General features: G+C 33.1%; 1 protein-coding gene across 1 annotated transcript in view; it reads left to right on the top strand.

Moving 5' to 3' along the window:
- The window catches only part of LOC141289410 (DENN domain-containing protein 3-like), a 23430-nt gene extending 8526 nt beyond the window's left edge, over positions 1-14904 (top strand). The window contains exons 4-10 of the mRNA XM_073821509.1: positions 688-795; positions 3379-3518; positions 5636-5796; positions 6492-6631; positions 9452-9570; positions 11430-11567; positions 13727-14904. Coding sequence (XP_073677610.1) covers positions 688-795; positions 3379-3518; positions 5636-5796; positions 6492-6631; positions 9452-9570; positions 11430-11567; positions 13727-13930 — 1010 coding nt within the window. The 3' untranslated portion in view covers positions 13931-14904. The remainder of the gene's footprint in view (positions 1-687; positions 796-3378; positions 3519-5635; positions 5797-6491; positions 6632-9451; positions 9571-11429; positions 11568-13726) is intronic.
- Positions 14905-18278: the final 3374 nt, after the last annotated feature.

Genomic DNA, 18278 nt, shown 5'->3' with positions numbered 1-18278 from the left:
CCCGGAGAGCAGGTGCCATTAGGCCACGACTGCCCCTTTTCTTTTTTTTTTTTCAACTTCAAAGTCAAAATTATTTGAGAAAAAATCGGAATATTTCAACTTTATATCTCAAAATATTTTTACTATATTCTCATAATTTCGATTTTATTCTCAAAATATTTTTACTATATTCTCATAATTTCAACTTTTTTTCTCAAAAATTTTTGACTTTAATCTTGAAATATTCCGACTTTATTCACAAAATATTTCAAGTTTATTCTCGTAATAATTCGACTTCAATCTCATAATCTTACATATGCTTTTTCTAACGTGGCACTAAAACGGCGTCATAGTATGTGTGTATGTATACACACATTTAAATCAGTTATATAGATTTTTAAAATGTTTAACTTTTATTTGTTTTTCAGTTATATTTGAAGGACATGCACTGTTAAAAAGAGCATTTCTAGTTCAATAAATGCATCATGATTTCAGAGAAAATGACTAAATATGTAATGACTGAATGTGTAATTCTTGTGCTCTCAGTTCTGATTGCAATTATTTGTCATAAATGAGCAATCTGGAGGCATTAGTTGGACCTAAAAACAGCAAGCTGCACAAACTGCATTAAATATATTAATGCATTAAACAGTGTGTAAGTTCTGTTTTACTATTTAATGACTGTATTTGTCTGCGGATGTATTACAGTGCCCATGATGGTCCCTAAAACCACATCTGAGACCCTGAAACACAAGATCAACCCGTCTCTGGACCAGACGTCTCCTCGGTCGGTGGACGTCCTGCTCTACACACCTGGTAAGTCTGCTGAACGCCTTTTGTGTTTAGCAGGATAAAGAAAGGAACGCAGTGTGCATTATTTATTTGTTTAAAAAACCAAACAGATATTTGTTTCGTATTAAAAGTGGCTTTCATTTTCAAGTGTCTCTCACCCAGATCAACCAGTTTCACCTGGTATTTCCACAAACATGCAAACAAGTGTTGTGCAGGTGGGTTGTGTGTTTTTGTGCCATCCTGCAAGCATGGAGAAGAACAGGTTTACAAATCAGTTTTGCTGAAACCGCCCAGGGCAGAGTTTCCATGCTCAATTATTTCCTTCCAGTGTTTGATTACGACATTTCCCCTCACTGGACCCATTCAGGACACACTCATGAGTCATTCAGAGTGGCCTACTGTAAATAAACTGGGCAAAACTCAAACCTTTGTTCAAGGATCTGAAGGATCTGAATTCTATGTTTGCTGAAGGCGTAACAAAGCTAAACATAAATGACTCCAGGTCATGTTATGGGGTTATTGGGTGTTATTTCAGAGACTAGATTCCTGAATCTCTGTCAGAATATGTTCAAAACCACAAGAAATCAAATACAGCAGGTGGTTCCTGCAACCTCAAATCTTTGTGATATTCTGTCTCTATAAAAGTAAGTGTGAATTTAGACCTTTAGAAAGTGCTTTTGATTTGTTAGCTATTACTGCTATCAGCAGTCGATCAATGAGGACTCGTCTTATGACTCTGATTAGAATCACGATACTTCAGTTTTTCTCTTGCGTAATGTGAAAACACCGTCCTGCTCCTGTTCACCTGAACCTAATTGGAAAAGTCACATGCTTTCTTAGCACCTCTGAGGAGTGATAAACTGTAAAAGATCTCATAAAACCTGGCGTGAACATTTACAGGTCATATTCCACCTCAAAAAAAAAAAAGAAAGAAGTAGGAAGTTGAATATTTGGTCCCACTTTACATTAGGTGGCCTTAACTCCTATGTACTTACATTTAAATTGATCATTTGTTACAGTGCACTTATTGTGTACATACATGTTTTTACATTGTACTCATATTTTTAAAAATACCTATATGAAGTTACATCTGTAATTACATTTATAGTTAAACTGTTGACCAATCCCTGTTAACCTTAACCCACCCTTAAACTTACCATACCCCAAAACCTGTCCCTAACCTTACCCGTATCCCACCTTAATAGAGGCAAAGGTGTTTTGCAATACAATATGACCACCATAAGTACATTGTACATATTTTAGGTTGCAAGTACATAGTAGTTAAGGCCACCTAATATAAAGTGTGACCGAATATTTTGCATAAAGCTTGTTTTTAGGAGCATCATGATTTACTTTCTTACTTTCTGTTGCTTAAAACTTTATCGAAATGTAATTTTTCTATACCATTTTTTATCGTGTTGTTCATCAAGCGGCAATCGCTTAAGTCAAATCCAGTCACCAGGCTTTACCTGAAGAAATAGAAAGACTGCATGATGAACTTGATGACAAACAGAAAATCCTTCAGATCATTTAACCTCTTAAAACAATAAATAAATTTCTGTATAGAAAAATATCAAAGTGTATTTAACAGGTAAAAGCAAAAAAAAGTAGTGTGTATGTGTGTTTTGTACTAAAAACTAAAGCTGGATGGATCCGTTTATTATATGAAAATTCATTTTTAGTTTTACATGTTATTGATTTTATTTGATCTACATTTTGCTGTTTATAGTCATGTTTTTAAATGAATGGTTATTTGTTTTTAACAGTAAATAAGATACAAAATAACAAATGAAATTTATTAAAAATTAAAAAAAAAAATCTATATGTAATAATATAGATATGATTTATATATATTTTTAAATTTCTATTTAAAGGAGTAGTTCACTTTCAGAACAAAAATTTACAGATAATGAAATCACCCCCTTGTCATCCAAGATGTTCATGTCTTTCTTTCTTCAGTCGTAAAGAAATGGTGTTTTTTGAGGAAAACATTTCAGGATTTGTCTCCATATAATGGACTTCTATGGTGCCCCAGAGTTTGAACTTCCACATATATATATATATACATACATATATAGTTATAAAACTATATAGATATGATTTAGATAGTTTTTTAATTTCTATGTAATTAAATAGAAGTATATGGTTTATATATATATATATATATATATATAAAATATATATACATACATATATATATATATATATATATATATATATATATATATATATATATATATATATATATATATCTTTATTTTAAATTTTTTTATTTTATATGATTTCAAATTTTCTGTGTATAGTCATGTTTTTATGTTTTTTTTTCCACAATAAAAAATAAAGTGAGTGCATAAATAGCATCTCACTTAAACAAAGGAACAGGAGACTAAAAAAACATCTAGTCTTGTTTTTATCAGATTCACCTTATTTTGCACATTCAGCACAGATGTAGGTCTCACTTGGTGTATGTGGAAACACATCCTCCTTCAGATTGTGGAGAGGGGTCTGTTACACAGCAGGGAGGATTTTACCACCATTTCAAAGGAAACTGAACAGTTACGAAAGCTGGACACTCATCCTGTAAGCATTACTTATGTGGTTTTTTAGGTCAGCTAGGCGTTTCGGAGCTGGATGGTGGCGGAAACCCAAAGCTGTGGTGCGCTTTGAGCGACGGGAAGGTGCTGGTGTTCGATGCGGCCAGCTGGTCCATGCAGCAAAACTCTGTTCAAGTGGGAAAGTCTCGTCTGGTGAGAAACCCTTTCTCTAGATAGATAAATAAAATGACCTTCAGTGAAGACTTACTGTATGTGTTTCCTTGGCTCACACTTATCAGCTCCTTATCAACCATGATACTGATTATAGGAAGGAAATCAGACATATTTAGTCTTGTAGCCTTGCTATTTTTATTTTCTTGCTATTAATATTTTATTGTTCTCATTAAACCTGTGAAATAAGGTTTTTGGTGTAATATTCCAACAAAAAATGTTAAAATAGTTTACTTTGTGACAATTTAGCAAATTTTCCACACAAAACTGTCATTAATGTAATAGAAAAAAAAAACATGTTCATTACCCTGCATGCCACATCTATGAAATCCCTTTTCTGCCACTGAATAAAAAAAAAAAATTTTTATCTCACAATTCTGACTTTTTCTCAGAATTGCATTGTATTAACTTGCAGTTCTGATTTTTTTTCTCAGAATTGTGAGATATAGACAGGTTTCATAGACAGGGCTTAGACTAAGCCAGGATTAGGCCATAATTCAATTAGGACGTTTAAGTAACTTTTATAAACATGCTTAGAAAAAAACATTACTGGTGTGCATCTTGAGACAAAACAAAGGCACTGATATATTTTAAGATCAATCCGTGCAATTTTGTTTCAGTTAAAACAGCTTAGACTTACATTTTAGTCTTGTGTGTGAAACCGGGGGATAAACTCATAATTGCGAATTATAAAGTCAGCATTGTGAGATAGAAAGTCACAATTATAATATTATATAATATAATATCATCTCACAATTGCTAGAAATAAAGTCAATTTTGAGATGCAAATCTCCAATTTTGACGTTTTTCTTGCAATTTTTTTCTCAGAATTGCGTCATATAAACTCGCAGATCTGACTTTTTTCTCAGAATTGGGAAATATAAACTCATAATTGCGAGTTATAAAGTCAGAAATGGGAGATATATAGTCACAATTGCAGGAGATAATCACACAGTTGCGAGAAATAAAGTCAATTGTGAAGAAAACTCACAGTTCTGACTTTTTCTCGCAAATACGAATTTACGTCTTGCAATTTTGACTTTTTTTCTCAGAATTGCATCATAAACTTATAATTCTGACTTTTTTTCTCGGAACTGTGAGATATAAACTCATAATTGTGAGTTATAAAGTCAGAATTGCGGGATTTAATCTCATAATTGTGAGAATTAAAGTTAACTGCGAGATATAAACCTGCAATTCTGACTTGTTTCTTGCAATTGCGAGTTTACATCTCACAATTTTTACTTTTTTTCCTCAGAATTGAGATATAAACTCAAGTTATAAAGTCAGAAATGCCAGATATAAAGTCAAAATTGGGGATATTATCTCACAATTGTGAGACAATTCTGACTTTTTCTCACAATTGTGATAAACTTATAATTTGACATTGTAAGATTATATTTGACAATTCTGACTTTATAACTCGCAGTTGTGAGTTTATATCTCCCAATTCTGAGAAAAAGTGAAAATTGGGAGTTTATATCAATAATATATCAATATATCTGGCAATTCTGACTTTATTTCTTGCAGTTGTGAGTTTATATCTCACAATTCTGAGAAAAAAAGTCAGAATGTCTCGCAAATCTGACTTTATAACTTGAAAATATGAGTTTATATCTCAGAATTGTGTCAGATATAAAGTCAGAATTTTGGGATATAAAATCACAGTTGTGAGAAATAGTCAGAATTGCAAGATGTAAGCACTTTTTTCTTCAGAATTATGAGAAATAATCTCACGATTACGAGTTTTAAAGTCCAGTTCTGAGGAGGACAATAAGACTCAGAATTGCACGTTTTTATCTCGCAATTCTGACTTTATAACTCGCAATTGCAAGTTTGTATTTCACAAATGTCAGAAAAAAGTTACAATTGCGAGATTGTATCATGCAGTTCTGAGAAAAAAAGTCAGAATTGGGCCGAAACAAGCTTCCATGCTCATCTATGACACAATTTTGGCCTTTTTTATTTTTATTTTTTTACTCCTCCACATGACTGGCTTGCATGTAGTTGTGGAAGATATTAGTAGTGCTAACTTCTCATAGTAGTGCTGCCCCCTGCTGATCACTGTATTAACACATGCTTGTTTTGACTTCTGTCAGAATTGCATGCTGGCAGTGACCCAGCATCAGCTGTGGATCGGCTCAAAGGATTCGTTTATTTACATCATAAACCCGCGGAGCGTTTCCTGCAATAAACAACTGACGGAGCATCGCGGTGAGGTCACCGGACTCGCCCTGGAGGAGAGAATTGACAAATTCAGGTAACAGAGACAAAACAGGACAGGCATTGGGTTTACCCAAATATGAACATTTGCTGAAAATGTACTAACCCTCAGGTCATCCGAGATTAGGATGCGTTTGTTAATTCACCAGATTCACAGAAATGTGTCATTCCATCACTTGCTCACCAATGAATGTAAATGGGTGCCGTCAGAATGAGAGTCCAAACAGCTGATAAAAACATCACAATAATCCAAAAGTAATCTACACCATTCCAGTCCATCAGTTAACATCTTGAGAAGCCAAAAGACACATGTTTGTAAGAAACTAATCCATCATTAAGATGTTTTAATTTTAATCTGTCCTCTCACATCAAAATCCACACCCATATTTGATGTTTTTTTTGTGCATATTTCTCTCCTGATTCAGATTAGATTACTATTTTCTCTGGAGAAAGCAATATTATGGATTATAGACTGAAAGCAACAGTTTGAAGTGAAAGAAATGTCTTAAGGATGATTTGTTAAAAACATGCACCTTTTGGCGTCACAAGAGGTTAATTAATGGACTGGAGTGGTGTGGATTACTTGTGGATTATTGTAATGTTTTTATGATCTGTTTGGACTCTCATTCTGACGGCACCCATTCACTGCAGAGGATCCAAGTGATGGAATGCTGCATTTCTTCAAATCTAGACGCTATTGCTAATTGAATTTTTGACCTGCTGTCTTTGCAGTCAGACGGTGGCGTACTCATGCAGTGAAGATGGCAATGTGATCGTGTGGGATGTCTCAACACTACAGGCCAGAAGACACTTCAGAGTCTCGTGTGACAGGCTGCAGTCCATTCAGATCCATAACGGCATGCTGTGGTGCTGTAAGTTCGCCTCACATACTGCTACAAATGCACTTTTCCATTGTATTATAACAGCATTTTGTGCAGTGAAATTTTGGCGACTGAAAAGCATTTTTGAAACATTTTACTTAAACTGTTATCTTGATTATTTAATGTACTGTATGTTTGTTACAGCTACCGTTTAAAAGAACAGGAGTAGGAACATAAAATCGTTTAAAAGTTTAATCAATTTAAAACCTACATGTGCAGTTTTAATGTTTATATTTAATTTATATGTTTATACAGTTGTGATTAATTATTTGATTAATTAAAAAAAAACCTCTCTCTAACATTTCTTAGGGATGTAACAATATAAAAATCTCACGATACGGTGATATCGCCATATGAAGTCAATCAATCACAATATTTATTGCGATAATTTAAAAAAAGACAAATGAAGAATTGGAAAAAAATTACAATTTTGTTGAAACATTTTTTTTGTTGTTTGTCTGAATTTTGACTGCACAGGGTTTCCGCGGGGTCTTAAAAAGTCTTAAAAAGTCTAAAATTTAAAAATCAAAATTTTAGGCCTTAAAAAGTCTTAAATTCGCTGTTCTAGGTCTTAAATAATTTTACACAGGTCTTATTTTTCCGATGTCCATGTAACGCTACCTCTAATGCTCATTTAAATTCTCTTTCTGTTGTTTTCGTGGTGTTGTAGTTCTTTATTTCACTATTCCAAATATAATTTGCTGAATTTAAACTACAAATGAGACCAGCATGCAATAGCCAATCAGCTTTCTGTTATTGGCGTGAGTCTCTCTCGGATTGTACCGCAGAAGTCAAATGGATTTAACTTTTTAGCTATGAGGAAGTGCAAGTTTAGCGAAACTGGGCTTGGAAAAACTGAATATAGGGCTTGGCTAAGGCCAGTTGCTAACAACTGTAGATTTTTTTCTCCCTCTGTGGAAGTTTCTGCGTCTTCAGACAGAATCGCAGTATTTATATAACATTTATAATATATATATTTATAAATCAATAAATGTATTTAAAACATTAATCTCACTTTTAATTTTGCAGTGTAAATTATGTAATCTCACTGCTAACAGCCATTTAGAATTTATTGATAAATTCATAAAATAAATTTCAAAGGTACGCATACATTTCAAAAGTAAAAAAAAAAAAATCGCTTCAGAATTTTTTTTTTTAAATCAGATATTTCTAGTGGTACTTTTATGGGGATATTTTGTGTGGAATAGTATCTGCTGATATGGAAAGTTCACTGTATATCGTAGTAATAAATTTAATTTATGACAGCCATGAAATTTTGTTTACGTTTTACATTAAACACATTAAATATCACATATGCATGTAATATAATATCTATTTCCATTACAGGTTTAGGTCTTAAATTTCATATAAGGTGGTATTAAAAAGGTCTTAAAAAGTCTTAAATTTCACTTGTTCATATCTGCAGAAACCCTGCTGCAGTAATGCACTTCAAAACAAAAAATGCTTCTCTTATTTAGATTTTTTGTCTTGTTTCCAGCCAAAATATCTAATAATTCTTAAATCAAGAAGAATTTTCTAGACAAGTAAAATTATTAGAAAAAACAAGTCAAAACAGTCTGCCAATGGGTTAAGCAAAATAATCAACAATTTCAAACAAAAAAACAATTTTTTTTCTTACCCCATTGGCAGATCATTTTGCTTGTTTCAAGCAAAATAATTCACTTAATTTTGACTTGTTTTATCTGAAAACAAGAAAATAATTTTTACTCATTTAGAAAATCCTTCTTGATTTAAAATTTTTTAGATATTTTGGCTGGAAACAAGACAAAAATTCTAAGTAAGAAAAGCATTTTTTGCAGTGTGTTACTCATTTTAAACTGCTACACTGCTAAAAATGCTTTTTTTGTTTCCAGCCAAAATATCTAAAAAGTCTTAAATCAAGAAGGATTTTCTAGACAAGTAAAAATGATTTTCTTGTTTTCAGAAAAAACTAGTCGAAATGAGTTTTTGCTTAGAAGAAGCTAAACAATCTGCCAGTGGAGTAAGCAAAATAATCTTATTTCAAACAGAAAACAAGATTATTTTTCTTACCCCATTGGCAGATTATTTTGCTTGTTTCAAGCAAAAATGCACTTAATTCTTGATTTAAGAATTTGTAGTTATTTTGGATCGAAACAAGACAAAAAAAAATCTAAGAAAAGCATTTTTTGCAGTGTGTTACTGATTCAAACTACTAGCTGTCAGCAATTCATACTGCACTTTTAAGCTTTTATTTTGACGGAAATCTCCAGCTTCAGTGAAAACATCCTTACAAAAATGCATCTCAGTACAAATCTAGTGAAATGCTGCAATCATCTGCCACAAAAATAAAGCATAATTGGTGGCCGTTGCATACCCAAACATGCTCTAAATTCACAGTACATGAAATAAACAAGTTGACTGCATTCATTCACAGTGAACTGAGCCGTTCTGAGGAGCAGAAAACACCTGATCGCGAGCTGATTGCCTGAACGAAGTGCGCGCTTCGCATTAAAAAGTGCATCAAAAACAGACTTTATGAAGGGATTAAGCCATATTTTTGGTTTATTTTGTTTGACAGATACTGTGCCAAAGCATAAATGCCCAAAACACAACTGTAAAGACGTTTTATGTTAGAATAAGAAGTTTAGATATATTTTAAAACTACACTTTTTGCCCCAAAGACCTATTTTTCAAAGACCATTTTTGCTGTTAATATTGTTATATTCCTAGTGTTTTTAGACTTTTAGTTTTAAAATTAAAACTTTAATTTCCATTTGGGTCAACACATACAGTATATTTCAGTATGTAACGTATGTTTTTGTATAAAAGGTGGCCGTGATTGTCTGCTGGAAGTGCGCAGGAACGGCACAGTTCATCGTAAGGTGTCTCTTCCAGATCACCTGCTGAGTTCACCGAGGGGTTTCAGCAGTTTCCTGCTCTTTAACGAGGTAAAAATCACCGCTTTGACATTTCCTCACGGCTAGACTCTGTTTCACCTTCATTCAGAATGAGGCTGTGAGCGCGTCCGGTCCTCTGCGTGTCCATCCAGCTGGGCTTCAGCACTCATTAGCACGGCATCCAGAGCCGTTTTGAGTAAGCAGTTAATGGATTGCACGTGTGAGGCTGTTTTAATGGGTCTCTGGCCTCTCTGATCAGCTGTGATGGGACCAGCTTTGATCATTTACAAGAAATGATCTGAAAAAGGGTTTTTTTTAGGACTGGAAAATGATTATAATTTTATTTTTGGTTGGAAGTGCACTGCAACATAGTTTGTGTTAATTCATTTAATTTAATTTTTAAATTACTTTATTATAAATGTCTTAATATATTTATACACTACCATTCAAAAGTTTGGGGTCAGTAAGATTTTAATGTTTTTGAAAAAAATCCTCTTACGCTCACCATGGCTTTATTTATTTGATCAAAAATAAAATAAAAACGGTAAAAAAAATGTGGATTTGCTGTTCAAAAAATTCCTGATTATTATCAATGTTAAAAACCAAATATTTGTGTGGGAACTGTGGTACATTTTATTTGTCAGGATTCTTTGATAAATGGAAAATTGAAGAACAACTTTCAGCATTTATTATTAAAGAACAGCATTTATTTGAAATATCAATATTTTTGTTACTTTTGATCAATTTATTAAATAAAGGTATGAATTTTTCAAAGCAAATCTGACCCCAAACTTGTAATGCAAGTGTATATTATTTATTTATTTATCTACATTTTTAATATACACTACAGTCAAAAGCTTTTGAACAGTAAGATTTTGAATGTTTTTTAAAGAAGTCTCCCCTGCTCACCAAGCCTGCATTTATTTGATTCAAAGTACACAAAAACTGTAAAAATTTTAAATATTTTTACTATTTAAAATAACTGTTTTCTATTTGAATATATTTGAAAATGTAATTTATTCCTGTGATTTCAAAGCTGAATTTTCAGCATCATTGTCCAGTCACATGATCCTTCAGAAATCATTCTAATATTCTGATTTGCTACTCAAGAAACTTTTTTTAATCATTTATTTTATTTTATTATTACTTGTATTTAAAATAGTTGAGTACATTTTTTTTTCAGGTTTCTTTGATGAATAGAAAGATCCAAAGATCAGCATTTATCTGAAATAAAAACCTTTGGAAACATTATCCGTTGTACCATTCAAAAGATTGGAATCTTTTTATTCTTTCAGAAAGAAATGATAGAAATTAATACTTTTATTTAACAAAGATACTTTACATTGATCAAAAGTGATGATAAAGACATTTATAATATTACAAAAGATTTTTTTTTTTTTCAGATAAATGCTGTTCTTCTGAACTTTCTATTTGTCAAAGAAACCTGAAAAAATTCTACTCTTTATACGCTGTTTTCAACATAATAATAATAATAAATGTTTTTTGAGCAGTAAATCAGAATATTAGAATGATTTCTGAAGGATCATGTGACTGGTGTAATGATGCAAAAAATTCAGCTTTGAAATCACAGGAATAAATTAGATTTTAAAATATATTCAAAAAGAAAACAGTTATTTTAAATAGTAAAAATATTTCAAAGTTTGACTGTTTTTGCTGTAATTTGAATCAAATAAATGCAGGCTTGGTGAGCAGAAGAGACTTTCTGTTCAAATCCTTTGACTGATAGTCATGTAAAATACAGTAATTGTGATCTCATTATTGTAATTATAATAATTGTGTTTTGTAATAATTGAGCAGCCTTAGTTGCTTCACAGACAGTGCCTGTCTCTCCCTTATAAAGAGTTATAAATCTGAGTATTAATTAGCTTGTAACGGTAATATGATTGCAGTCGGAGCAGCTGTGGGCGGGTTTTGCAGCGGCTGGTGAGCTGTGTGTGTGGCCCCTCAAAGACCTGAACAAACCCTTCATCAGAATCCAGCTCAAAGACTGCGCCGGCGTCGTCTGCATGATCGAAGTCAAGAACCAGGTGAGACACGACTCGCACTTACCTGTCAGCATGTAGAGTTGAGGTCAAATATTTACCACCCCCTTTCAGAATCTGCAAAATGTTAATTATTTTGCCAAAATAAGAGGGGTCATACAAAGTGCATGTTGGTTTTTTATTTAATACTGACCTGAATAAGATATTTCACATAAAAGATGTTTACATATAGTCCACAAGAGAAAATAATTGTTACATTTATAAAATTTCCCTGTTCATTAAATGATCCACAGCTGGGTTTTTTGTTTAGTGATAGTTGTTCATGAGTCTCTTGTTTGTCCTGAACAGTTCAACTGCCTGCTGTTCTTCAGAAAAATCCTTCAGGTCACACAAATTATTTGGTTTTTCAGCATTTTTGTGTATTTGAACCCTTTTCAGCAATTTTGAGATGCATCTTTTCACACTGAGGACAACTGAGGGACTCATATGCAACTATTACAGAAGGTTCAAACACTCACTGATGCTCCAGAAGGAAAAACTATGCATTAGGAGCAGGGGCTGAAAACATTTGAACCGAATGGAAATGTGTACATTTTTCTTATTTTGCCTAAATATCAGATTTTTTTAATTTAGCACTGCCTTTTAGAAGATACTTACATGTTCCTCAGAAGACAAAATAAGTTAAATTTACCCTGATCTTCAAATTCAAAAAGTTTTCTCCCCAGCTCTTAATGCATCATGTTTCTTTTTGGAGCATCAGTGAGTGTTTGAACCTTCTGTAATAGTTGCATATGAGTCCCTCAGTTGTCCTCAGTGTAAAAAGATAAATTCTAAAATCATACGGTCACTGATGGAAAGGGTTCAAATACTCAAAAATGCTGGAAAACCAACGAATTTGTGGAACCTGAAGGATTTTTTTCTAATGAACAGCAAGCAGTTTAACAGTTCAAGGCAAACAAGGGACTCATGAACAGCTATCACTAAACAAAAAACACAGCTGTGGATCATTCAGGTAACAACACAGTATTAAAAAATCAAGTGTATGTAAACTTTTGAACAGGGTCATTTTTATAAATTTTGCCAAAATAAGAGGAATCATTCAAAATGCATGTTGTTTTTTATTTAGTACTGACCTGAATAAGATATTTCACATAAAAGACATTTACATCTAGTCCACAAGAGAAAATAATAGTTGAATTTATAAAAACAACCCCGTTCAAAAGTTTACATACACTTGATTCTTAACACTGTGTTGTTACTTGAATGATCCATAGCTTTTTTTTTTTTTTAGTGATAGTTTTTCATGAATCCCTTGTTTGTCCTGAACAGTTAAACTGCCTGCTGTTCTTCAGAAAAACCCTTCAGGTCCCACAAATTCTTTAGTTTTTCAGCACTTTTGTGTATTTGAACCCTTTCCAGCAATGATGCTCAGAAAGAAAAAAATATGCATTAAGATCCAGGGGTGAAAACTTTTGAACAGAAGATGCGTAGGCCTACATTTTTCTTATTTTGCCTAAATATTTTTTTAATAAAAAAAAAATTAATATTTTTTTTTTTTTTTTTTTAGTACTGATAGTTAAATGTTTCCCAGACGACAAAATAAGTCAAATTTACCCTTATCCTCAAATTCCAAAAGTTTTCACCCCCGGCTCTTAATGTATAGTTTTTCCTTCTGGAGCATCAGTGAGTGTTTGAACCTTCTGTAATAGTTGCATATGAGCCCCTCAGTTGTCCTCAGTGTGAAAAGATGGATCTTACAATTATATACTCATTGTTGGAAAGGGTTCAGATAAACAAAAATGCTGAAAAACCAAAGAATTTGTGGGACCTGAAGGATTTTTCTGAAGAACTGCAGGCAGTTTAACTGTTCAGGACAAACACAGGACTCATGAAAAACTATCACTAAATAAAAAAAAAAAACACAGCTGTGGGTCATTCAGGTAACAACACAGTATTAAAAAAATAAAGTGTATATAAACTTTTGAACAGGGTCATTTTTATAAATTCAATTGTTCTCTTGTGGACTATATATGTAAACATCTTTTATGTGAAATATCTTATTCAGGTCGGTACTAAATAAACAATAGCATGCATTTTGTATGATCCCTCTTATTTTACAGATTCTGGAAGGGGGGTGTAAACTTTTGACCTCAATCGTATAAGCAGAATATAACGATTGCTATTAAAATGTCTCTCTGTGTCAGATCTGGGTGGGCTGTCACGGTAAAGACCCACAGGGAAAGACCCGCGGGAAGATCTACGTGTTGAACACGGATCGATACACAGTAGAGAAGGAACTGATGGCACACGACGACAGCGTTCAGACTCTGTGTTCAGCCGAACATCGCTATGTGTTGAGCGGAGCTGCACGAACCGACGGCAAAATCGGCATCTGGAAAGTTGAGTAGAAACCTGCAGGAACGTGGGATCTGTTTGATCCATGTGTTCTGTTTCAGACTTTGCAAACAGATGCTTGAGAAACCTCTCTTACATCTCAAAAATAAGAGGACAAATGCATTTTAGAGCATAAACGCACTGTGTAAATGCAAAACAGTGGACATTTATAGCCAAAACATGCAGATTTTCACATTGATTTAACGATTTAAGTGTTCATTTGCTTTTTACATGAATAAGAAATATCAATATTAAAGGGAAGGACAGTTTAACACTACATTTATTATGAATTCCTCAGTGTTATATCAGTATTTCTGTACCTCGTTTGTGTCTGAATATGATTATGGTGAAGGATTTCCTCTGGATCGTTTATAATGAGCTCAAGTCCAAAAACAGGAAACTAATGGAGATGAAACGTGCCAGTGTAAATGTTCATTAGTGCACAAACACCCGTCCTGTTTTAAGATGTTTTTACTGCGTTACAGGCCAGTTAGCACTGGAGTATACACTTGAAAACTCACATTTGTATGAATTTGTACATTTTTAAAGGGATAACTGTTTATGATTATTAGATCATCTTTTGATAATGAAAACTGGGTGGCATTTTAGAAATGTAAAAATGCACTTTACCCTCTGACACTACTTGTCTTATTTTTATAATAGTAGTTTAGGATGCACACATTGTGAGTATAAGAACAATACGCCTCATTGAAGAGTCAGAATATTCAATGCCATTGAACATAATGATGGAAATACTATCTGCATGCTTGTTTTATATCAAGAGCGTTTGTAAATAGTTTATATTGTTATATATCTGTATTTACTGTATCTACAGTATGCAAAATGCGTTTTTGATGGCCATAATGGTTCTATATTGAACTTCTGCATTTATTCATAAATGTTTTGGGGTTTAGATGATCGTTTTAGATTCAATTAACAAAGGCTTGTGTATTTATTGTATATATTCATAAAATTCTCTGGACTTTAACGTTGTAGTTGTTCTTTGATTCACCACCAGAGGGCATTAGAGTCTCATCTTTAGGGCTTTTTCTCATCCATAATACTTTATTCTCTTAGATTGACTTAATTAATTAATGGTAATTATTGCATATTATATTGGCCATTCTACAGAATGCTATCCCACAACCGCATTTAAGTGTTAAAATATTAGATGTTTACTAAGATCCTTCTATTATCTATTGAAACTAGAAATGGAAATATCATATCACGATTTTTTTCAGAAATATCATGATTCACGGTTTGCTCTTGATTCTTTGTCTTGTTGGGTTTACTATTTTGCAAGTTGTCTGAGCAGCACAGTCAAATCAATTTCCCTGGTTCAAAGCCTTACAAGGTAACAAAATATAAAAGGAATGGCAGATGTTTAGGCCAAATTGGGCCAAGATAAAAAATCTGTCATTTTTTTAATCTTTGTTATTAAAAAATAAGAACAAAGCCTACAAATTACCAATACAAATAAAACAAATTTTCAGGTACTGTAGGTGTATTTATCAGTAGCATTCAAGAAATTGAATTAACAAATATAAAAAAACACTATATACATAAATTATACATCAACGCAACTGTATTAAAGTTCTTCAGTCAAGAGCAGTGAGTGGTTTTCCTTTGTGTTTTGTTTTTTATTAGCCTACCATCACCCAAAAGGACCATTCTGTCATCATTTCCTCACTCTCAAGTTTTTTTTTTTTTTACATAAAACATGTTAAACGAACATAAAACTTATTTTGAATAATGTGGGCAACCAACCAGCTACTGTACTGTCATCCACATTCCTGCTCCTGCTTCGGCCATATTACGGCAGCAAACTTCCTCGACTATTACGCTGGAATGGGAGTGTAGTTCCTAATCTTATCAGCCTAGAAAATCGCAGCTTTACATTTTCCGCCGGTATTAGTACACCATATAACTACAGAACAGTCAAGTTTTAAATAGGACAAATATCGAAACTCGTTGGTCATTTTTGAACGCGATGCTATTGGTCTCATAGGATTCAATGATCTATGCTAAGCTATGCTAAAAGTGATATCGGCAGAACAGGAGAACGGTTGAATGGATTTCAAAACGTAAAAGTCAACTTATTAACTCGGGGGGAGTTGGAGAATGAGCCTATTTCCAAAAAAAGTGGAGTGTTCCTTTAAATATTTGACTCAGTTGATTAATTGAAATCACTGAATTCTTATTATTCATTCAATTAGGCCCATATTTGTTCACAAACAATGATTAATCCCTAAATGAAACAACACCAATTACTATATCTTTTATAATTACACCTGCTATAGACCATCATTGACTTTAAATGCGCTGTAATTATGTTGGGTAAACAGCATTAATGTCTTGTTTAGGACTTGAAGCTTAAAGTTGAGGACTTGAACTTGCCCGTCTTGACTTGGGACTTGACTTGAGACTTGAATGCAAAGACTCGAAACTTACTTGTGACTTGCAAAACAATGACTTGGTCCCACCTCTGCACTGGACTTCAAGCAGCTTGAATTCTGTGCCTCTCCAGTCTTCCTCCAGACTCTTGGACCATGATTTCAACATGAAATGCAAACTTTACTTTTATCTGAAAAGAGGACCATCATTTTCTCCTTAGCTCAGGTAAGATGCTTCTGATGTTGTTTCTGTTTCAGAAGTGGCTTAGTAGTCCTTTTCCTGAAGACATCTGAGCGCAATGTGTCTCTTGACGCGCTGAGTCCAGCTTCAGTCTACTCCTTGTGAAGCTCTTCCAAGTATTTGAATCGGCTTTGCTTGACAGTATTCTCAAGCTTGTGGTCATCCCTGTTGCTTGTGCACCTTTTCCTCCCCAAATTTAATATGCTTTGATGCAGCACTCTGTAAATAGCCACCCCTTTCAGTAATGACCTTCTGTGACTTACTCTCTTTGTGGAGGGTGTCAATGATTGTCTTCTGGACCATTGCCAAGTCAGCAGTCTTCTCCATTATTGAGGTTATAAAGAACAAGAGATACCCGGAAGTTATACTGTATGGATGGTCATTTAATAAAATTCGAATGTAAATATTATTATATTTTCGAGATACTGGATTTTTGACTTTCACAAGCTATAAGCTCTAATCATCAAAATCAAACCAAAAAAACTGAAATTTTTTTCTGTACATGTAATGATTCTAGAACATATGAAAGTTTCAGTTTTTGAAATAAGTTTAAACAAAAAAATGAACTTTTTCAGGATATTCAATTTTTTTATTATTTAAGTGCAAAATGTCTGCTCTTTTAGCAGTGTGAGCAAATAAGCAAGAACAAATGCTGAAAATGGCACTGAGCACATGTGGTATATGGTATAATATTCCGTTTGCTCTGATTGCACATTGGATATTTTGTCAAATGAAGCTTGTCGTCCAGAAAAACAGCATAGTGTGCACAGTATACATACTAGTAAGAGCAGTATGATCGTTTGCTATTCATGGCCTCTATGTATCATGCTATATTGGCAATGCTTACAGTAACTTCTGTCTTTTGTTTTTAGTTGCACATTGCACAAAAATATTTGAAAACAGGAGTCTTGACTGTTACAGTTGCAATGTTTTTTTCTAACGCTCTAGTGTTATTTTCTCATATTGATGTCTCAGGAGAGCAGCGGCGAGTTCTGCTTCATTGAGTGCCGCTGAAGGCTGTGAAGTCCATCTGCGGAGTGGAGATTACGGTTTGTAATCTTCATCTCCAGAGATCAGGAGTCATGTCGTTTAATCCCGTCTGAACCTCTCAGCGCGCTTATTAAAGTGTGTCGAGGAATTATGGGCAGCTGTGATCGTTCATCTGACGAATAAACAGAGCCAACACTGACCTAAAGTGCAGAGGTATATACTGACCTACCACTCTTGTTTATACACCTCTCTATTTGTAAACATTTTTTTGTCTTTTTTTTTTTTTTTTTTGAAAGAGAGATGCATAACAGATATGGACTGCACAAACAAACAAAAAAACAGAAAAAGTAAAATCTGTCATTTAGTCATCCTCTTGTCATTTCAAACATTATTTCAGAAATGATTACTCAATTTTTTAAGGTAAGTGGTTGCAATCAATTTATTTTAGCTGCATTTAAGTAAAAAAGTTCAAATGTTGAAAGTTAGTCAACAAAATTTGTTTAATTAAATGTAGCGGAAATAAACTGATTGCAACCACTTACCAATGAATCTTTAAAAAAAATGTTTTTGTTCATTAAAACTTGTTTGAATCTTTATGCAGTTTTTTTATAGATGACAGCTCATAGCAGGGATATATAACAAAAAAAACACATTTTTGTTACTTGAAATAAAATAAAAAATCATGGAAATAAAATAATATATTTTTAAAAAGTTTACATTTTTTTTCTTTTTCTTTTT

Source organism: Garra rufa, chromosome 17 (assembly GCF_049309525.1).
Source record: "Garra rufa chromosome 17, GarRuf1.0, whole genome shotgun sequence".
NCBI classification, from domain to species: Eukaryota; Metazoa; Chordata; class Actinopteri; order Cypriniformes; family Cyprinidae; genus Garra; species Garra rufa.
Note: the sequence above shows the minus strand (reverse complement) of the source record. Positions and strands in the feature narration are given on the sequence as shown.